The sequence below is a fragment of the Drosophila hydei genome, unplaced genomic scaffold, assembly GCF_003285905.1.
Source record: "Drosophila hydei strain 15085-1641.00,03,60 unplaced genomic scaffold, DhydRS2 tig00000001-arrow-pilon, whole genome shotgun sequence".
NCBI lineage: Eukaryota > Metazoa > Arthropoda > Insecta > Diptera > Drosophilidae > Drosophila > Drosophila hydei.
Genome location: NW_022045643.1, coordinates 13,176,529 through 13,199,821, shown reverse-complemented (window position 1 = coordinate 13,199,821; position 23,293 = coordinate 13,176,529). Strand labels below are relative to the sequence as shown.

Genomic DNA, 23,293 nt, shown 5'->3' with positions numbered 1-23,293 from the left:
ACCGCGACTCCGATTCCATTTCTGATGAGGGTCTCAGCACAGTATGCAACATTACAAGTAGTTCCCACTAGACCAGCCACACAATGGGGTCAGCATGAACACGTTGAGGTCCTTTGCTTAATACGTATTTACTTATTTATTTGGACTGTCCAACAGTTGTCCGCTTGTCAAGTACAACAGTCACAACTTGATTTATACACATTTACATAACTAGAATTTTTTCATTTAGATGCTTTATTCTTCTTCGTTCTTTTTGTATTGTTTAAGCTTTTGGTTGTTGCACGTTGCCCAATTAGACGCAGCAATAAATTGCTCAACAATTTGAGGCAAGCCGGAAATAAAGACCGGCTTGTGTTTCTCTGGCTCTGCAGTGCCGTTAATTAAAAAGTTTTCATACAACTTAATTGAAATAGATCTCGATTGGAGTTTTTATTGATATTTTGCTTACGCTGACGTTTGCCGTTTGCCGTTTGCCGCTTGCCGTTTGCCGCTTGCTGTTTGCCGCTTGCCGTTTGCCATTGCTCGAAATGAAACTAAATAATTAGTTTGCTGGCCTCTTTTGGGTAAACTTTTCGGCATTTCAAGTGGCGAAGTTGCTTACCAGACTGTTTGCCAACAGCTCGAGTGGCACCAACAGCAACAGCAGCAACAGCAGCAGCAGCAGCAGCAGCACTCAGAAATGCCAGCATTCGAAATGCCAAAACTTAACACATTATGAGAATTTGGGCTCTTTAGCCGAATGCATTTGACATTTCGGTATATGGTATTTTATTGTACACAGCTGTTACATAAGTTTAAAACGAAACGTTCAAGCACCGTTTGGATAAACAATGTATTAAGAGTCCACTGCCTTGGGCCATGTAAAGCGCATAAATAATACTGGAAACTTTTTGTCACTTGAGGCGCAACCCTTTCTGATAAGGCCAAGCCAACCAGCAGCCGGAGCAGGCCAATAACAAAATCAATATTAATTTGGTCTAGCCCTCAGCATCGCCGTCATTGGCATTGACTTTAAATAGGGAATGGAAAAGGCAGCCACTCAATGCAACTGGCAAATACTCTTACAAATATCTAACAATAAATTGATTTACAAATCAAATATTTGCCTCAGCTAGTTAATCTGTCAGAAGAGATGAATAGACAGTTCAATGTTGTTCCTGTAAGGCCCTTGCTTAACGCTGTCTTGGACCGTAAAACCCGTCAAGGAGCTGGCCATGTGACGGCCGTCAAAGGAAAATGTTGTTCTCCAACTTTTTCGTGGCAAGTTTTGAACGTGGCGCAGCTGCGGCTTGGCGGCTCCTGCGGCTCTTGTTATTGTTGTTATTTACGATTAAAGTTAGCCGTACTGTGCCGTGCCGTACCGCGTCGCGCCGTGCCGTGCCGTGCTGTGCCGTGCCGTGCCGTGCCGTTGCAAGCATCGTAAACAGCTTGTGGGCACTTGAATGGGATTTTTCTTACAATTTGCATGCTGCAGTCGGAGTTTGCAGCTTCGATTGGCTTTGCTAAGTTTATGGGCAGCCGCAGTAATTTCCATTTTCATTGGCCGTTTGCCAGTCGTAATAAGCTCTATTTGCAATTAAATGTATTCAATTGCCACGCGAATGTTTAATTGTAGCGCCAATTCGCTTTACAAACACACACATGCATGTATTTGCCGATATACTGTGCGTTTTTCGCATGCTTAATGCAAGTAATCAGCATTAAGCCATGTTTAGGCAAGCGACAGCCACCAAAACCGCATGCCCATTGTATTTGTGGGTCAACCTCCGACATACACACGCGCGTGCGGGGAAACGCGGCAGCTGCTGCTGTCACATTTACATAATTTCATTTGCAACAGATGCGGAGGCCAATTGCCAGCAGTCCACACATCTCCACATTTCCATTTCCATTAACATTCGCGTTGCGGTGCCTATTCATTCGCAGCTCCCACACAATGTCAGGACTTCAACAAATAAGGAGTATTGCACGTTTTTATAAACAAATTTATATTCAACTGTTGATTTGCCATGTCAGCATCGTACGTTATGCGAGCACTCATCCCGCACATATTTGTGTAAATATTCATCACTTAATATCTATGGGTATATAAATAGTGGTGCCCTGCAGAGCGAGAGAGAGAATGGGCTCTACGCCCGGAATGACAGCCGGAAGCTTTTTCATTAATTAAGTTCGAATTCCTCTTTTTTGCATGCTGCGTTCACTCGCATGTTGCACGCAGCGCTCAGAGGCGGCGAGTGTGAAGGGGCTGAGTGAACTGCCTCTCTACGACACAGACAGGAGCATTACGATGACACAGCCACAAACAGACTCAATCTTGTTGAGTAAGCGCCACTAATTTGTTTTTTTTTTTTTTTTTTGTGGTATGGCTGCCTGCCCTCTCACCTTACGCCTTTTTGCTTTTGTTGGGGTTGGCGCTATTGAGTCGGTGGCATGCATAATTTATTGACCTAAAATTTGCATCGATTTCTGTTTGCACCTGTATGAGGCTGAAAGTCTACACTATTGGCCCAGCTTAATGGAGGACCAGCAACAAATACCCTTTTAATAAGCAAGCGAGCAGCTGGAACGAGCAGGTCCTATCATATAATGATGGCAACCATCCGTAGAGCCTGGCAACCTGGTTGCTAGCTAGCCTTAAGCGACCTCTACTCAAACTCAAGACTTGCCATGCAATTTAGCCATTAAAAATCATTAGCATAGGTATTTTGTGTCTGCCTGCCCAGAGCTGCCTAGCTGCCCTGAGCACGATGACGATGAAGTCACATTTTTGGCAGGCAACGTAGCCACAGCTGCATGCTGCATACTTTATGGCGCCAGCCAAGCGTTTTTATTAAACGAAGAGGCAGCAGGCACTGACATTATTGCAACTTCAGTAGCAAGTCGGCATTGTGTGGCGAAAACTGCATACTGACAACATGGGCTGCCTGCAGTGCTGGTTTAGGTACCAGCACTGCCTCTTTCGGTATCGAAAGCTCCTCCACTGCGTCCAATGGTAAACAGCTAAATAAAAAGGAACAATCAGAACATGCAACTTTAGTGGATAAAGCAGAACAGGACACGCACCAGCTGGATACATAAATCGAATCGCTTCAGAAGTTTCCTAAACACAGATCAAGGATCGGCCTGGAACGATCGTAGCATAGGGAGCTATACCATATACTTAAGGGTAGATAAATAATTAGCTGTTGACTTTCCCTTTCTCATCCAACTTGGTGTTGCAACAATAAAAGTATAGAATAATAGTAGATTTAAGACATGAAGATGAAGATGAGCTGAATGATAAGAATCTCTTGATGATGAACTACAATATTGCATGTGCATGTATATATTTTAGTTTAAGAATATATATATGCAGTCGATGCAACAACACAATAAAATGACTAACAGAACTCGCAGAAAAGTTTCCTGCGAATTGGCAGTCAGGCACAACTCTTAACTCAGCGTGAAATTAAGCCGAAAAGTTTGCGTGTAAATCGAATTACGCAACACACAGAAAACTGCAACTGTGGATAATTATAAATTCAGCGAACCACAGAGCCGCAAAATTTTGTAATTCGAAGTGCAGTCCGTACCACATCCGGCCGCCGCTGCCGCTGTCGCTGCCATTGCATAGTTTGCGCTAATTTTTGATTTTTGTTGGTATTTCATAGAGAATGCGTTGCATTAAAATATATACAATTGCCGTTCTAATTGTATAAAAATGATAACATGTTTTACAAATATTTTGTTCGCTAATTATGTGTGGCTATTTAGGCCACAAAAATGCAATTAGCCGTGAGCGAAATTAACTGAAATATGAGTACGGCAAACACACATACATCGTGGTAGCCAGGAGCCTCTCAAAGTCAACTCGACAACAATTGCTGCACTCCAAGCGCCGAGTACATCAACTGCAGATAGTCAAAAATATGACGTTTCCTAATATCACGCATACGCCAGGTGAGCCGAATATAAAACTGAAAGTTCAATGTTTGGACAATGACAAAACTTTACTCTGCCAATGGATGGCTGTTTTGCCTTTGACAGCACTGAACGTCAAATTGTTTTGATGAGGGTTCAATATTTGCCACTCCGTTGATAGCACACTTGTTGCACGCCCACGCACACAGCCTAACTGAGTGTGACTGCGTTATCAAATTGTTCAAACAAAACTCTAATCTAGGCTTGCTTGGAAATTAATTGAAAGGACCCTGTCCAGTTACCTGCTAACGTCACCTCGCTGTCGGCCTCAAGATTCATAAGAAAATTGACGCAACCTTTAAAAAGTTTTAGATTTAACCGGAAACGGTTTGACCGACCGAACATCGACATGCGTTTGAAAATGTTAACCTCAAAAATAAAAGTAATTTAATTAGTTTGCATTTTTGCGCACACAGCGCCGGCGAGACCTACATAGCCAGCACAAGTAATTTCCTTCTCGGTCCGCATTGTGCAAAAGCTAAGCAAAACTTTTATTGTCGCTGTTGGGCAACGACGCCAGCTGCTAGGCTCCATCTTCTTTTGTGCTGGGCAGCTCCTACTGTTCCTTCGGCTCCTATAATTGCCGCATTCGCTGTGCGCTTGGCGCTGTGCTCGTATCTGAAACCTTATTCTGGCACTAACTGCGTTGACATCTTTTTCAGTGCTCCACGTTGGTGTTGTTGGCTTTTGTCACCTGTGCGTGTGAATGCCTCAAATACTTGTGCGCGATTTCAATGCATTTGCGTGAATACGCAAATCTTGAACTACTTATTTGCCGACGCACAACATAAAGCTACCAGTGTAAGTGTGTGTCTCTGTCTCTATGTGTGTGACCTGTGCAGTTATTTATCTTCACAGAAGCAAACATTTTCTTAGGACAACATTCAGAATAATTTGCCTTCCGAAAACTGAGCTGAGGAAATAGAAAAACTTGCTGCAAATGAATCGTCTGCATTGACAATGTCATAAGACAAATAAATATTCGCCCAGCACTCAACATGGTTCAGGCTTGAATGTATTTAATATGCAACATTTGCGCGCAACTCACCTGACTTATTTATTCATTATTCATGTGGATGGCTGTTGAACTCGTTCGTTCAATTATGCAATCCTCAAAATACACTAAAAGTTCCCACAGCTCAATTTTCACACCGGAAGCCTTCTTCCTTTCGATTCAAACGCCGACACAAACTCACATTCGCATTTATTCATTATCAATCATTTATTCATTAAGTCACGGACAGTCAGCTGCTCATTGCAAGCAAAAACTTTTTGCTGTATACGTAAACGGAAAATTTTAATAAAAATTCTTACGTTAAATTACGCTCAACAATCAATGTATGCCCCGCCCATGCCCATGTCCAACCACCCTCAATCCACTTGTCGCTGTCATTGTCCAAGTGTTCGCTTAAGTGGTGTTAAGTATTTGAAAATCTGTGCTCCTCTATGTATCCCCGTCCATGGCCACTCCATGGAACGCTCGTCTGTTGTTCTGTATTTGTGCTTTGCTCTGCGGCCGCTTTTTGTTTTATTGTTTTACGACAGTTGGCAAAATACTTTGGCTTGCAAAACTTTTGCGCCTGATGGTCATTCATTTGTCCGTGATTTACGAAAGGCAGTCAGCCAGCCACCCACTACCCACTAGCCACCCAGCCTTGCTCATCTGGACCACCCATTAAGAAACTCCACTAGCATTTAGTGTTATTGATTTATTGCTCCTTTGCCACCTTAGATGTGTTCGTAGCTCTCGACTATTCCGTGCTCGCGCACCGCCTGCAAGTCCCTCAAGCATTGCTCCATGGGCGTGACTATACAGAGAGGCTTCCGGCCACTGTAATAGGCGCTGGCAGTCGCCGCATAGCTAACAAGACGTGCGTGCAGCCAGCTTGTCAGTTCGTCCAGGCACAAACACTGCCAAGGATTACCCTCGATCCTGATGTGACGCAACAGCGGCAGGACCAGCTGCTCCTTCAATGTAGGCAGAAAGGTCAGACGATTGTTATTAATTTCCAGGTCGGTTAGCTTGTCAAAGGTGTTAAGCAAATCATCCTCGATTTCCACTAGCCGATTTTCACTCACAGTCAACACCCGCAGCCGACGCAACGGGGCAAACATGCGAATGTCCAGCGCAGTCAACTTGTTGCGGCTCAGGCGCAGTTCTTGCAGAAATGGCATGGAGCTGAAAGCCAGCGGATGCAGTTGCTCAATGTCATTGTGGCTCAAATAGAACGCACTGAGATTTTTCAGAATATAACTTCCGAAGACATTGGTGCCTAGTTGCCTTATGTTATTTTTACTCAGGTCGAGCATCCGTAATGCGGTCAAGTTAGCAAAAACCTCGTCGGGCAAATGGTTTATTTTGTTTCCCTGCAGCTGCAGAGATTGTAAATTGGTCAAGCCTCGAAAGGCAGTTGGAGATATCTTACTGATCTGATTAAGCCTAAGGTTCAGTGTCTCTAAGTGATGCAACCTATTAAACACATAATCCTCCAGAAAGTCCACATTATTCGAGCTATAGTCAAGCAATTGCAGCAAAGGGTCAACGTCAGGTCCAGGACCAACGAACAATTGACGTTGAATTTCATAGATATTGTTATTGGAAACGTTGAGCACACGCAGCTGAGGCAACACATAGAAAATGCCCATGTCTAGAACCTCCAGCCAGTTGCTGTCCAAGTGCAGTTCGTACAGCTGTGGAAGCCCTCGCAGACGACACCACTGAAACTACAAAGAAATGCAAGACTCTAAATTGCCCTATAACTGGCATTTAAAGGATCTTAACTTACATCTCTAACATTGTTGTTGCCAATGGATAAGTACCGCAGATTGGCATTGGAGCCTATTGTAATGTTCTCCTGTTCATTGGTGTGGAGATCCAAGAGTATCAAGTGGTTAAGGTTCTTGAAGGCATCAAGCTCCACGTGGGCTATTGAATTGCTTGAGAAGTTAGCGTAGACAAGATTTGGCATCTGTCTCATAAGAGAGCGGTCGATACGCAACAAGTCGTTGTCGCTGACATCCAAGTTAACCAAGGTCGCGTTGTTCACAAAGTGTTTTCCCCGCAGCTCCTCGAGTTGACAGTGCGATAAATTTAATCGCTGCAGCGAAGAAAAATCTCGGAACCCATTCCTGCCCAGCGTCAAGCCACCAGACTGTGACAGATCCAGTGCGTGCAGCTTAGATAGCTTAGGAAGCGGACTGTTATCATTTTCAATGTCAGTATGTTCGTTGACAATATTCACGCTTTGCCAATCTTCTTCAATATATTGACTCAGCTGCTCAAAGTTTTCGATCTCACGGCAAACATAGCTTTGATGTTCAACATGCTCACATTCCTGTATTGCTTTTGTTTGCACCCCACAGAACACGAGTAGAGCTAAAACCGATATCGACAACATCTGAATTACTACTAAACCGCTCTTTAATTAACATGCAGTGCGTAGCATTGTTTATTTTTAGGCGTTAAACTTGTTTTGACGCATTTCAAGCCTGGCGAACTGCTGGCAAGCCAGTTTATACGCGTGAGAGAGAGTCGGAGGAATCAGATGTCCATAAATATTTTTAACAGAATTCTATTTATTCTGCTGTAGTCCGTTTTGTATAAGAAATTATTTAGTTATTCGATTATCCTTTTATTCAAAACTTGGTAATCCCAAGGTAAAAATAGGCGTTCTACGGAGTTTGTGTTTTAAAAGATGTCTCATGTCAGTAACTCGTTTTCTTTGTTAGGCGTGGTCTGAACTAACAAAGTAAGAAATAAGGAATCCATATATCAAATGCTTCATAGTACATTTAAAATTGATTAGACATGTTTATAAATAAAATATATTAAAATATTTCAGTTTTAGTAAATTGTTCTACTCGATTATTTTATTAAGCTGATTTTAAATTCAATTAACAAAATATAAACAGTACAAGGAACATTAATGTGCATGTACATATATATTCGTAAATTTATTTAACAATCAAAGATAGGTACTTCTTCAGAGTAGATGAGTACATTAAAGATATTTACTTTAAATATTCTGCAATACACACATATATATATCTTTTTATATGCACTAAATATTTATATATATATTTATACATATATAATCTGTATTTATATTAAATATACGAAGACACATAAATAGTTAAAGTACATTTTTCACCCTGTCTAGATTCAATTTTTCATTCATATATATTTATATCATTCATCAATAATTTTTTTATATTCATTAAAACATCAATATATATATATATATATATATATAAATATCTCAAATACTTATATAAATAAAAATCCCAGTAACACTGTTACCTAATAGAGCAAAAATAATTACATTCAAAATGTATCCTGAGTATAACAAAAATGTTTAAACTTTTTAAGTTGCCTTTAGCGAAATTGGTTGAAATCAATTCAGTATAGCTTGGGGAGTTAAAGATTGTAGTTGCTTTGGCCATAGGGGACTAGTATGCGATAGGTCACAGGGTTTCGATAGTAAATTTAGCGTTACATTGGGGACACGTCTATTGTACAAAAATTCACAAACAGCTAGAACATTCCTGGCGTATCGGTCTCGCGGTTTCCGGACTTCTCAAAGAACATGGCATCCTATAAAGAAACAAAATTGAATGAATTAATAAATTAGATCAAAATGTAATAAGCCGAAATTAAAATGCATATTGTGTGATTTACTATCCGATTGTGCGATTAAATAACAAAAGCAGTTGCTTACAATGAGGAACGTGGCACCCAGCAGCACGGCTTTCATGCGTACGTCTAGATCCAGTGGGAAAGTGATGCCAAAAAAGTCTGCGTCGGTAAAGATTTCGCGTGCCAGACCTGACCACTGCTTGGATATTTTTCCCACCTTCGCTCCAGTTAGGGAGACGACCTGTATTGCAAATATAATTATTAACAAGTCCTTTATCAAGTTGAAAACTCTTACGTTGAACTCGACGTCGCCACACAGTGAGAACGTGCACATGGGACCCTCAATGCGAAGCACCGTGTCGCCAAGGTGATTTAAAATGCGAAACGACGGAGAGCAAATGGACCACTCCTGTTCTATAGATCCAATAACATTGCCTGGTGGCGCGGAGACTTCCAGTGTCTGTAGGCAGCAGGGAAAGCAGCAAGCTGAACAGGCCAATGGACGACTCAAGTGAATGACTTCTTGCTGGAAGTTGTCGAAAATTTTCATATCGAAGGGCCGTGAAGGACCACACATGTTGCGTGTGCAGCAATCATTTTCCTCCACCGCATAATAGACCTTCTGGCCGAGTGCGTTTTTGATTGAGAACTTGTTGTTGGTCTCGAAGCCAGTAAAAGCCTCAAGCAACTCTACTTTCTGTTTAACTAAAAGTTGATCTATACTCGTAAGGTATTCCAATCCGCGCGGACAGTTCGGAATTCCTGAAGGTATACTCATCCAGTCGCCTGTTGTAAAATAAAGAATAAAATACACATCATCAATGCAGCTGCTCTTAAGTGGAGCACTCTTTCAAAATCACATCAACACATGTGGGATGCAAGCCCCGACCGCCCACAAAAGCGTGTCAATTGGTCAATGTCGCTGTCATCATTTCAATTGCCCAGCGTCATCAAGAACAAGCCTAATTGAAGGCATTACAGTGGAAAGACCACGACCCTGGGCGGTTTATTGTGCTTTTTACGCCACTTAGAGTAGCTTATTTTATCTAATCTCATTGTAGGCTTAGCGGTAATATTTACGTCAGATAATATTTCATCACGATGAGTCTATTATTATATGGCTGTTTTCTTTGGCACATCTATCAAGGCAAATTTCTAAGCTGTACGATAAGATATATCGTGATGAGCTGATTTAACCTTGATAAGCCAATCACATTTGAAGTATGAATACAGTAAAACTGTAAATTGCTGTGGTTTGCCTCACCTCTTGTCCTCATCACTCATATAGAATTCGTAGCCCTTGCGCTTAGCCGACTTATTTAGCCGCATTGTGTGCCGAAACTTTTTAGGCAAGGGCTTATTAGCCTCACGACAGACCAGCTGCTTAAGCGTCTTGGAGCGTGTGCAGAAAAAGTTATACTGGCTGTACAGTGAATGCCAAATGAAGCGTATCACTTTCGAGCCGCTGCTGGCACCGCCACTCGTGGACTCCTTTTGGTCACCAGACTCGTTTTTAGTCAGATCCAATGTGGACAGATAATTCGAACTGGATGCTGCAGCTGTAGCGTTTACTACGGCGTTTGAGGCTGACATCGCACTCAGTAATTGATAGAAACGTTGTTGCGACTGTTCACGATGCTGCACTGAGCTGAACTGAAACGACTGCCTGAGAGACGCCACACAAGTTGACAGTTGACAGCACGTCGGCTTTCAAAATTCATCGTAGTCACCATAGCCGAACGTGTTTTAAACAGCATATTGTATTATTTTATTGGTTCAATTAAAGCAAACGGCGCTTCGCGATAAGAGCCAGCGGGTTGGCTTTGGGATGCATATAGCCTGCATATGAGGAAGCCTCGGCCCATTATCAAGTCGGAGAGTAAGCGCACTTGGTTTGTCAACAACATCTTTCAGTTGACAGAAACGTCTTTGTGTTATCTTTGCTTATCTGGGCAAGAGCTCATCTGGGACAGTTCAAAAAACCAATCACACTGTAAATGTAAATGTTTACCACTCTATTTCGGGTGCTAATAGAAATTGACTTTGTAGTCTACCGCTTCGTTATCATTAAACACCTTGACACGGCGATGCGTTACGATGCCAGTGCAGATGTGGACAAGCTATTATCACATTCACAGTGCAGTGACCCTAATTGTGAATATAGAAACTGAGCAATGCGTGAATGCACTCTTTTGTCTTAATTGATTTCAGTCCATTCCTATTGTGCTATTGTGCGTTTGTTCAAAGTTGCTTGATTTGTACCCCAAACCTATAAGTAGACCACATGCACATGTGTTTTGTAAAGGGTGTAGAAAGTGATCTTATTTATACAGCAACTGGTAAAACTTACCTGCTGGTCCCCCTGGACCAGGGTGTGGATGAGCTGGTCCCATGCCTGGATGTGGATGAATTGGCGGCATACCAGGCTGGCTTACAATTGGTTGCTGAGGCCCTGCTGGACCTGGTGGATATCCAAATGGTTGCGGCGGACCAGTCGGCCCAGGCGGGTACCCAAACGGCTGTGGACCACCACCAGCTCCAAAAGGCGCTGGACCTCCATAATGGGGCTCTCCGCTAGGCATTTGAGGTATTGGTGCGTAACCTCCTTGGGGTGGACCCGGCGTGAAGCCCTGCAAAGCAATTAACGTGTAATAATTCACCATAAATTATAGTCAATGACAAAGAAAAGCTACCACTGGCATGTCAAACGTGATATCTTCATACAAATATATAGGTAATTCTGGTGTTATCTGATTATTGCAATATTTGATAGAACTTACAAGAATCTGATGGCTATAGTATGACGTAATAATAACCGCTGACTCTGATAAATATAAGAATTCTATTGCATACCTGTGTTTACAATAATATCTCAAATGATTACAGCTTAGCAAGAGCAGCAAGGCAAAGACCAGTCAGTAGTCGATAGCAAAGTCTGCTGATGAAAGAACCGGAAGGTTCGTATAATAAAGATAGAGACTAAGCAATTTGAAACGTTGATTAAAATTAATCAACAAATACAGGTACAAACGCTACAAAATAGAAAGCTTCCAAAAAGCTAATTGATATATATTCACTAATGTGTTATTTAACATTATTAATCGATTAGGAAACCTGTTTCAGTCTTCAATGCAATCGCTCTTTAAATTGTTTAATGACTAATGCAATGCTGGAAACTCAAATAATTTCTAAATATGTTCGCAATGGACAACTCAGCGAAATAACAAATGCAATCCATTTTCATTTCAAAATTCTACGTCTTGCTATTTACACAGGGAAACCTGCCTATAAGGGACTTGAAACATATTAGAACACGCCCTTTTTGTGTTGTTATTATACAAATAGTTTATCATTTGTGAACTGGAAACAAAAATAAACACGCAAACTTAAAAGTGACGTCATATTCATATATAAATGTGTGCGAGTGAATGTATTATTATGTATACCCGAGTTGACAACGCCCCCAAAAATCGAGGGTACTCACATAGTTGTGTGGTTGTGGCTGGCCACCGTGCTGTGGTCCTGGTGGATAGGGCGCATTCGGTGGTGCGTATGGAGCACTTGCGGCGGGCGGCGCGAATGGAGCACCCTCTGCAGGCGGTGCATTTGGTGGATAATAGCCAGGCGGTACATATCCGCCTTTATTGACATTATTCATGTTCATATTGTTGTGCGTTGTTGTTGTAGGTGGTTGGAAGCAGTGTTTTCTCCCAGTCCGCTTCAGTTCGCTATGGTTATATTAATACATAGTAGGACGCTTTTGGTTTTGACAGCTTATGCATATACTTACTATTTTCTTCTTGAATACTAATTTATTTTCTTAATACTTTCGCGTTATTTTGTTGCCAGAATAGTCGAACGTTGAATTAGTGTGACCAGCTGCTATAAATCGAAAATACTAATATAATATACATCACAATCGATATAAGTATCGATATATTTGCCTATGTTGCTTTGCTGACTAATAGGTGGCGCTAAGGCAAAACTGTAACATTGAAACTCAACTACTAGATGGCACTTGATTGTACATGTTCGGCAATTGTGCAATAGATGGCGATTTGGGCACACAATTATTGAAGTACAAAATTTATAAAATATTCACTAATTTTCTTTTAATTCTTTAAACTCGACAATGTGGTTTCTGTTGGCTCGTTTAAGATATGTTTAAGTGGATAAAATGAATAAATTAAAAACTACACATCACAAAATTGTACCTCGATATGAACTTTTCCCCGAGTAAATCTGATGTTAAGCTAATAAATTTATTTACTGTTTATTTTTTTCATACTTTATTATTGCCAGGCAAATAAATGTACAAAATACTTTTATCTACTTTTTGCATCAACAGAAACCGCCATTTTTTATTTATCTGCAGCCCACATTTTTTTCTAATGCGCAAATTCTGTGCGAGGGTGCGAGTGCGTCAGGGTGCGAGCTGGCCGATGCGAAGGAATGAGAGAGACGGAATGAGAGAGGCGAGCAACGCTGTAAGAGGGCTGACGGAGAGGTTGGCGTAGTTAGCGCGCATAAAAAATGGCGGTTTCCGAGGCAGGCAAACAGAGAAAAAAGCCGATGGACGAGGGCGAGGAGGAGGAGCAGTCGCCCTGCTGCTGTCCCTGCCCCCGCCGTGCCTGCGTAAGTGCGAGCGAGAGAGCGACAGCCAAACAGAAAAAATTCTAAAAAAAATGTTGGAAAAAAATGCGAGCAAAATCCACCCCATGGCAAAGGGACAGCAAACAGACGTCACTCACTCACACGCACACACACTCACACACACGCACACTTATATATATATATATATATACTGGGACATCGTAATTACCAATACAAATGCAAGGCGCAACGGAGAAATCATCATGAGCCGCCGCCCACTCGTGGTCTTTGCTTTAGATTTCCGTCTCTGGGGCCAGAACAAACCAAAAGCCAAAGCCAAAGCAAAAAAAGCGTTGAAATGAGCGCCTTAATGCGCCATATAACGCGATATTAATGCTGTTGCATCCGTGTGTGTGTGTGTGGGAGAGAGAGTTTTGCACATTCAATTAGTTGGCATTGCTTTTCGCTTGGCAACAGCAAAAACTACAACAAACAGCGAGGCACAGCGAGTTTCTGCGGTTGGCAACCGACACAAAAGCTGCAGCTCCAACTGAAGCGGTTCCTGCCACCAGCCCAGCAGTGCGCTCCACCCACACATGACCTCGACCTCAACTCTTTGGCATGCGCTGCGCCCGCCTATGGCGCCCGCACTGCTGCAGCTGCAGTGCTTAAAAATCTTGAAAAATCAGGCAGCCGGCAAACGTATTGCAGCTCCCGAGGCACGCTCAATGCGGGCATCGGCCTCCGCTCCCACTCCCGCCCCCACCTGTGCCCAGGCCTCGCTCTGCCGACAGGCTATTGTGTAACCGACGGCAGACATGAGTAGAAACAGAAGCAGTTGTAGCGACAAAGTCAAGGGTGGGCGCAGGTGGCCAGCCATCCAGTCAGCCAGCCAGAGGCAACTTAGATGGGTCTCATCTCTGGGAGATGCTCATTAGCCGCTGTTTTTCGCCTTCAGACATTGAAAACTACAAATTGAGCTGAGCCAGCTTTTTGTATTATTTTGTTATTTATTGTCGGGTCGATCAAATTCACATATATATATATATATATATATATATATATATATATATGTATGTGTGTGTCTGTGCTGGATCTCGGCTATCGAAAGCAAGACTAGCTTTCAATGGAAGAGCAGTGCCATAAATCAAGTCTCGTGGATCCTCGCTGTCTCGGTCCCAGCCAGAAGCTTCTAATGTCCACGTTCCTCATTGATCGATGGCTTCGGAGTTGTCTTTTTGCATTTTTATTGTGTGGCCAGCAGCTCGAAGGGACTCGGACACAGACAGCCACAGCAGAAACATCTGCTAGCACCCGGCATACCGTCGAGTGATGCTTCAGGTCTGATATGTTTCGGGTGCAAAGATATGTTGGCGCGTGTTCTAAGGAATTCGCACAAGGCACTCGAATAATTTACATTTAAATGCGACTGTTCGAGGATCCGACAACATCAAATAAATTAAATAAATTAAGAAAAACACAATTTGAAACTACCTGCAAAATACATTTCTCAAAAAACTTTGAATGCCTCACAAAATTGTATAGAAACCTTTAAAGATCTCATTTGAAATTGATATGAATATTTGTAATCGATATGCGAATTAACTCTGAATAAAATAGGAAATTTCATCAAATAATATATATATATATATATTTCTCATTATTATTTAGCTTTTCTTCAACTAATTCGAAATTCAATTGAAATTTCCTATTTTATTCAGAGTTAATTATGCATTAGGCATATATATATGTATATAAATAATATTAATATATATATATATGTTTCTGTTGAACCAGATTATAATGAGGAATATGCAATATATTGTCTTCTGTAAGATTTTACTCGAAAAAAGGCAAAGCTGAAAGAGCTCATTAGTAGCTCAAAGTAGAATCAAAGAGCTCGATTTCCAGAGACATTAACAGATTGAGATCTACAGGTCGAATATGAATCAAAGCCATGATACAAGTAACTTGAAGTTAATTTATATTTAAGATATTTCGACAATCAGAAATTTTGTCTTCGGTTTAGCCAACTTAACTTAACTTAACTTAATAGCTTCAATGAATTTGTTCCAAGCGAAACTCAGAAAAGTCGCAACCAAATAAAATGCACATTGCGCTGGGTCAGGGATGTTGCATGTGTGGGAAATGTTGCAGACAGCAAAAAACAGCAAAACAAGCCTAAATGTGTCAATGTGAAGGACAGCGCCAACAACAACAGCAACAAACACAAATACATCGTGGGGAAGGCAACTGCAACTGCAACTGCAGTTGGCCAGCCAACTGGCGGTCGAGTCGAGCGCAGCTGTTGGTGTCCAAAAAGAGATACACGAGGTCATCTGCACATATTGGCCCCGGCCAATGCAATCACGTAAAAGAGCGACAGGAAGTGGACACACTCACATGCACAAGCGCACCTACACACACACACGCACACACACACACACACACACAACATTCAACGACACCTGTGCTTCTGGCTGGCTATTGCGAAACGTGGTTGACCTGGGTCAGGGCTCGTTTCGCTTTGGGTCGCTCGCAGAGAAAGGATGAAAGTGTTTTTAGCTTAATTACTTAATTAGCACTCGGGCTAGGCGTGCCATCGTCAAGGGTCAGAGCTGGACGAAACTGGGTCAGCAGCGGCAAAGCTAAAAAAGGGCTTATGTACAGCGTAAATCTTAATGAGTTTTCATTTTATTTTACTCTATTTTCATTTTCAACCCGTTCAGTCCGTCCTTTGGTCCTTTTTGTAATTAAAAGCACAATGACCCGACCCAACGACCCTTTTGCCGGCACGCATTCGCGCCAGGGGCTGGGGTTGGGGTTAGGGTTGGGGCAGCAGCTTGGGCTGTGGGGCTTCCGAGCTGGCGCGCAATTAATTATCGAGTGTTGAACTTGAACTTGGCAGCCAGGCGGAGAGTGGGCTTTAAAGAGTGCCTTGACGCTTATTGATTTTACCATAGAGGATGCTCAGCAGAGGGCCAGAGACGCAGCTCGTGAGGCGAGGCAGCTCAGTCTGCTGGCCACATGTCATGGCCAAGAGATTTAAATCAAAGCTGACAGCAGCACAAAGCACAGGAGTTGTGCCTTAACCCTTTCGTTTTAACTCTGCCGTTGTGGACTTTGGCAGGATGCTGCTAGACGGTAATTGCTTATTTAAGCGCGCGCGTTCGTCCTTTTACGGGATGCTGGCCCTGCCCTGCTCAAAAAACTCACACGAAACAAAGCAAATGCCGCGTGTAATTATTGCACGGGCCGCAGGAGGAGGGCAGGTCGAGGAGCTGAGTAGCCAGGCAGCGGGCAGCGGGCAGCAGGCAGCAGGCAGCTGTCTAGCCAGCCTCTGACCAGAACCAGAACCAGGACCAGCCCGAAATGAACTGCAAATCAAACAAGAACTCAACACGAACCGCATGCGTGCATATTAAAAATGTTTTAAAATGAAATTTCGGCAGCGACGACTCCTTTTTTGCTTTCTGATTTTTTTCCAGCGCCTCGCAAAGGGTTAAGGCTTTTGTTGTGCATCCAACTGTGAGCTGAGGTCCTGTGATCCTGCATGCTACATACATCAGTGTGTGTGTGTGTGTGTGTGCGTGTGTAAACGGACTTGCAGCTGTCGTTATCTAGTCTGGACTATCTCGCTGGGCTGGCACGGCACTGATTGAGCTTAGGCCAAGGGTCAGCCACGGGGTGGATTGGCGAGCTGTTTGATTTGGACTGCGGCCGGCGAGTGCTTTTGGGGTTTTTACAGCCTGGCGCGTTCGTTTAGTGCTTGTCGATAGGCAATCTGGCAAAAGGTAAAAAATAAATCATGCAACGTCTGTTAACAACTCAATAATAATAACAATTGCAAAAACTTGCTGCCTGAGTTGTGGCCATAAATTATAACGGGTTTGCCGTTTGGTGGGCATGAACAAAACACACACGAGCGAAATATGTTGCAGCATTTTTCAATTTTAATGACACCAAATGAAGGTAGCAGTGCTCGAGAACCCGAGCTAGCCCGCAACAAGAAATAACAGAAATTATTGTCAATAATTACAATGCGGCCTGGGCTGGTCTTTGACGCGTTTGACAGACGGTAGGAGTGAAAAAGCGTGTGAGTTGCCTGGCCTCAGGTGCCAAAGACAGCAGAGGCGCAGCTGCCATGACTGCGAAAGGGGCACATGCCAGGCCTTACAGCTCAATGATGCAGACTCCCAGCTACTGGAGAGCAATGAATATCCTCATAGAACTTTATATATCTGCTTATTTGTCGAATATACTTGCGGGTTAGTCCATGCCTTGACTTCTAAACTTTTAATAGCCCACATTTGGCTGCTATAAAAGTCGAATTTGAGCCCCTTTGCGGATTACATCTCTGCGCCTTAGACGTGCGCCTGAAGCGCTTAGAGGCGTTTCACTTGGCCATTTGCATGGCACAGCCACGAGATCAGCTAGAGGAACAACAACTATAAAAGCAACAAGAGCAATAGGCATGCCAAATACCTGTAATAGTAATAAACGTATGTAATAATAATGAATTTTAATGTCGCACATTAACAATTCTTGCATTTTAATTGGGCGAACAGAAACTGAATCTGAGACTAGAGCTCAACTGGACCAGCGTCTGCCTCTGCCTCGGCCTCTGCCCCTGGGTCTGCCTCCGACTCGAAGTCTCCATCTGAGTCGACAGTCAGAGTCTGTGGGCTCAGGTTATTCGGTATCTGTGTTGTGGGCTTGCATAAATTGTCGCTGTTGATATGATTTAGTGACATGGAACAATGCACTGGAATTTATGGCAAAGCTGCATACATTTAAGCGGATTATGTCAGAATATTACGATTTCAGTTGTAAATAAAAATGGCAAAAATTTGTCAGCTCTGTCGCAAAGGCCTCCACACCACATTGTGCTAGCTTCACAATGTTAACTGTAATTACTGCACAAATCCCATGAAACACTCGAGCCTCAGGCGTCTGCATTGAGCCTCATCAATGTGGGCGTTCCACCTGAATGACAAACGCTCCACTCTGCATTGCTGCCTTCTTATTGATCACCAATCGCTCGGTCCAAAATTTCCATTCCCCAATCCGCTCAATCATTGTCGTTCATAAACAAATTTTTATTGATGCGAAGTTGTTGCACGCTGCAAACTGCAGTATGGCTTGGCTTCCAGTGGATGCTGCGCTACAACGTAGATGAGCTGCTCTGCGACTTCTTTCACTTGTTCTTAACAACATTTATTATTATAATTTATGTGAGCAACATTCTTTTGGAAATCATATTTACATTACATTACATTAATATATTCTTGATAAATAATTTGTCCTAATGCCCTTAGTGCAGGTTATCAAATCAACCTGCTGGCCGACCCTATCGAAATAAACAATCTAGTATTAGCAGCAGCAGAGTTATTCTCTGCCATAGCTATTCATACTCCTTTGTTAGAGATAAAGAGCATTTTAGTTTTTGAGTCAGCATTAAGCAAACATGAATAGTGGTTGCACTTTAACAGTTCGAGCTTCACACAGAGTAGCGCTCAGTTGGGAGATGTTGCCAGGTACGTTGGGACTACAATCTTCTCTGTCTGGCCACAGACATATTTTACATGAGCTGGCGCTACAAGCCATGGGCGGATCTTCATTAGGGCCTAAATGGTTTTCCAATTTGTAGTCGTCGGCCATAACTTATGGCCAAGCCGGACCACCAGCCAAGGCGGCTACAACTGCTGACGTCATTTGGGTACATAAATGCAAGATTTTTCCGTTCTTTATGAAGTCGCAAATACTTCTGATGGCAGTGGACTAATCGCACTGTGCAAGAAACCAGATTGCTGTGCAGCTTCGGGCGGCTTGGTGGCAGCTGTCGCCTGCAATCGGCGCTGTGCACCACATACACTAATTAACTGCAAGTTGCAGGCCAGGAGATGCCTTACCTTTTGAGTAGGGTCCGGGTGCGGGTGCGGGTCCGGGTCTCGAGTAGACACTTGTAATGGCGCAGCGCCACTCGAGGGAGCCCAAAAGGGGGCGAGCCGTAAGGCTCTGCGGGGAAATGGCCCGCAGTTTGTCAACAGGCTCTAGCAGGACGACATTCAGGACCACGGGAAGACACGCCAGAAAATGAAAAGAAATTGCCACTGTCTGCCGGCCTTACAAAGTAACCAGCAAAAAAGGGCAAAGCTCCGTCAGAGAGGGAACAGAGAGGCAGAAAGAGGTGAGAGGGGAAGCGGCGTGTCGCGAAGGAAACGCAACCATCTGCACGAATTGTAATTGAAAAGATTTCCTTGAAGAAATTCCACGCGCAGGCATCCTTAGTGTCTGTGCTGGAAATTTAATAAGGAAGCCCCGGCGAGCTTATATTGTACTTTGTGTGAAAAATAATAGTTTTTTAAATTCTCTGACATTGCCAGGGAGTTCTGGGGTTGCGGCCGACCGGGCGAATTTTATGAACTGCGAAATATTTTTGTGGCTAACGCTAAACCAGCGAAATATGCGCGTAATTAAGAAATATTAGTGAGCGGGCGGCAGCCCACATTAAAAGGCATTTCAACGGCGCTTCCCCGCCTCAGGCCCCAGCTGGGAGCTGGGAGCTGGGAGCTGGGCACTGGGGTCTGCCGGCCGGCACACAATGGCAAATGAAAAAGCTGTTCCATTCTCGAATGAAATGAATGTGAAAGAGAGACGCCTCTCCGAACTGACCAGCAGCTAATTGCAAAACTTGCGGAATGCGATTCCAGTGGATCCGCATAGAAAAGGCTGCAGAGAAAAGGTGGATAAACATTTATATACAGGGTTATTGCTTAAAATAATATTAAAAGGCTTTGAGGTGGGAAAGCTCATTAAAGCTGCTGGTTAGAGTGTTGAAGCTCTTTGCTAAGTGAACTTTCAGATAGTTACAGACTGTAAAAGCTCAAAGTTCCAGCTGGATAAATCATATATCATGATGTTTTAGAAAGCCTTGGCTTAAACGAAAAGCTCGACTTATGTGACTCCAAGTGGAAGCAATTATCAACTTTTTCTAATCATAGAATATTATCAATTACATAATTAATTTATGCTTTTAATAAATTTGTCTGTGGTAGTCGGATTGCATATGCAGCTCACTTAAAGATCATTGATCGAATAAATAATAACTCAAGCTAAATATTTAAATTTATTAATTAATTATAATATATTTATATGTAAACTATATGCCATAGTTGTGCAATGAATAACAAATGTTTTGAAAGATGTTTATAATTAATTATGAATTTGCCTTACAATAGAGGACGAGACGGACAGAGTATCTGGTGAGCGCACACTCCTTGCCAGCGAATTTGCACTCGCTTTGCATAATTATGCTGATTCAAACAAAATTCTTTGAGTTGGTTTCGCGTCTGCAGCATTCGTATTTAGCAATTCCAATTGGAAGAGCGTCTGACGGGAGGTAACCACAAAAAGAGGAGAAGGCGAGGCGAAGGAAAGTAAGGCGGAAAGGTCGCCAATGAACTCAGGTGGCAAATTAAAGTATTGCGACAGTAAAATTCGAGCCTGGGCACAGACAATGCAATTACAAATAGCAAATTAGCGCGAGAAAGGCTCGAGGGTTGCCCGAGGGGTTTTTCACGCCCAGCTCTAATGAGGGGCGCAGCACAGCAATAATCAATAATGGGATCAATGCAGACCGCATAATCGATCGCAAATCGGCACTTATATTGGAAATATATATTTATATACACACACAGCAAACACCAGCAACAACAACATCGACAATCGGCAAAATGAGCATTGATCGCTTGGTGTGAAATTGTGCGTGTGGGGTGCGTCCGCTGGGGTAAGTCTGGCACAACCCCTAACGGAGCGACCCGTCAGAGTTTTTTTCTTTTCATCTCGTTTTTTGTACTACTCATATTGTTAGCAGAAAAAAGGTTAATAGGCTTAATTCGTATTGTTGTTGCTGTTGCTGTTGCTGTTGCTGCTGTTGGTAGCGCACTCTTTCGACTTTTATTTATTGTAAAATTTGCCCAAGCACTTGAAACTGACAATTTTAGCTGTCAGTTTGTGTCGTCGCTTGAGGTCTATGACTTTGCTTTATTGACTTGTTAGCGCCGTCAAAATCCCATTTGTATGTCAATAAATTTGCAAAAAAAATAAAAGTGGAAAAAATCTGTGCAGAGAGGGCGCGAGGCAGAGAGATTGGTAGAGCGGCCGCCATGTTGTGGGTTGCCTGTGTGTTACTTGGGTTCGGGGTGAGCAAATTGACTGGTGATTGATGTTACCCACGTAACACGACGACGAGTGGCCAAGATTAATGTGGTTTTAAGTTAGTGGAAAAGTTTGTCAGATATGCATGCAGTAGTAGATGAAGTTGACTGTCCCATTAAGTTGTTGAACATCAAATTCGCTGGCTTGGAAAAATGCAGTTCCATTAATTACCAAGGCTGTGCAATTGGAAACTGATGAAACTAACAAGTGAAGATTAATAGGTTATCGTAGCCAGGCGCGAATTAAGGCCAATAGCAATGATTAAGGTGAGCTGGAAGATTTGGCTATAATGTTTTTATTCAGCTTATTATTATTTTTATTTATTATTATTCAATTTAATGTTCAATAAGCTTATTATACTCAAAGGAAGTAGGTGGAGTAAAGGATGTTTAGATGCCCTCGACTCACTTGGACTTTGACCTATCTAGAGGCCAAATGGCCAAGTAGATGCTATAGAACTATTATAGGAATTGATTTAAAAGCAAGCTGGTTACAAATGTGTCTTCTCTGACAGCTTCTACAGCAGCCACTCAAGAAGATGGAAGTCTAACTTTTCCTAGCCAGCAACTGCCCTGTGACCGATCAAGTTCTCCTTTGTAAATCGCCCAGATCTGTGAGTGATTTTTCATTTAAATAGCATGCGATATATAGTCTACAAAATTAACCTTTAACTGAATAGTTAACCAAGCAACTAGGCTATAAATCATTAGGCGCATATATCATTGGCTATATTTCATTAGGCATGCTCATTGCTGTCATTACCTTTCAGCCATATAGCGCTGAGTTGAGTACACTTATGCACACATAAAACCAAGTTCCCAAACAGACAACAAACTACTCACGCATTTGCATATTATGCGCCGTTTTTTCAACATTTTTTGTCTCTGTTTTTTTTGGTTTTCGTTTCTTTTTTTTATTATTGCTCTTCACAAAAACAAGTCAAAATTTATAACATAAAACGCATCCGACAGCTTGTCAGTAACAATGCGCTTTAAAGCTAACGAGCGTGTGCGAAACGAAACGCAATGGCCACAACAACAACAACAAGAAGCAGAAGAAACCTAAATCCATTTACATTAAAATTTATAGAGCGTAAACTGTGCACTTTTTAATTTCATTTATACATATACATATATATGTATATATATATATATATTTTTATATATATATATATTTATTTTTTTAAGTACACCCTGAAACATAAGTAGAACAGCACAAACAGACGAATATTGAATACTCTAGCAAAAATGTATTTATTTTTAATAAATACTAAGAAATTTGATGGAGACATCGAGATGTGAAGGAGAGGTTAAAAGATGACGAATAAGATATCCTAAAGAATTGCGGAATTAATTATATGAAACATTACAAATACATTTATTTTTCAAACTCATGTTGGGCATGTCTTCCAGAAAATAATCGAATAGTTGAGATTTTAGTAAGAGACAAGAGACATTTCAGTTGCATCTTGAAGTACATTCATGACTGAAGGCTATATGCAAAACATTCAGTTTACATATTATAAATTTTGTGACATAAGCTAAATACTCTAAAAGTCTAAATTAAAGCGGAATCAGAATATATAACATATGTGGTTATAGCTGTCTCCTATAAGCTGTGTATCAAAATGCAAATGCTCTTTGTTAGAGCATTAAAAAAACTGTTACAATTTGACTGTAAAATTACATTTAAAAAATTTTAATAAAAAAAAGGTTTTTTTTTGTTGTAAGGAAGAATATGTCAGCATGTGATTTCCAGTAAAAAAAAATGAAATGAAAGCAAGCCGGAAATTATGTGCGCACAGAAAAAGAAGCAACAGCAGCAGCAGCATCAGAAGCAGAGCATCAGATGGCAGCAGCTAAAAGGAAACCGAGTTACCCA

At 42.1% G+C, this 23,293-nt stretch overlaps 2 protein-coding genes across 3 annotated transcripts; both read right to left on the bottom strand.

The window, feature by feature from the left end:
• Window positions 1-5,691: 5,691 nt before the first annotated feature.
• LOC111597606 (insulin-like growth factor-binding protein complex acid labile subunit) lies at window positions 5,692-7,361 on the bottom strand. Its single transcript, XM_023312407.2, has 2 exons — window positions 6,750-7,361; window positions 5,692-6,687 (listed from the first exon to the last, which is right to left on the bottom strand). The coding sequence occupies exons 1-2, from the start codon at window positions 7,359-7,361 to the stop codon at window positions 5,692-5,694; spliced, it is 1,608 nt and encodes a 535-aa protein (XP_023168175.2).
• Window positions 7,362-8,268: 907 nt separating this feature from the next.
• LOC111597590 (phospholipid scramblase 2) lies at window positions 8,269-12,489 on the bottom strand. Of its 2 annotated transcripts, XM_023312388.2 has the most exons (6): window positions 12,390-12,489; window positions 12,084-12,327; window positions 10,950-11,229; window positions 8,895-9,385; window positions 8,682-8,840; window positions 8,275-8,557 (listed from the first exon to the last, which is right to left on the bottom strand). In XM_023312388.2, the coding sequence occupies exons 2-6, from the start codon at window positions 12,261-12,263 to the stop codon at window positions 8,498-8,500; spliced, it is 1,170 nt and encodes a 389-aa protein (XP_023168156.1). In that variant the 5' UTR covers window positions 12,264-12,327; window positions 12,390-12,489; the 3' UTR covers window positions 8,275-8,497. The 2 variants fall into 2 exon arrangements, with proteins under 2 accessions (XP_023168157.2, XP_023168156.1); XM_023312389.2 differs by lacking the exons at window positions 10,950-11,229; window positions 12,084-12,327; window positions 12,390-12,489 and adding an exon at window positions 9,864-10,246 and having other exon boundaries at window positions 8,269-8,557; window positions 8,895-9,372.
• Between the last annotated feature and the right edge of the window lie 10,804 nt (window positions 12,490-23,293).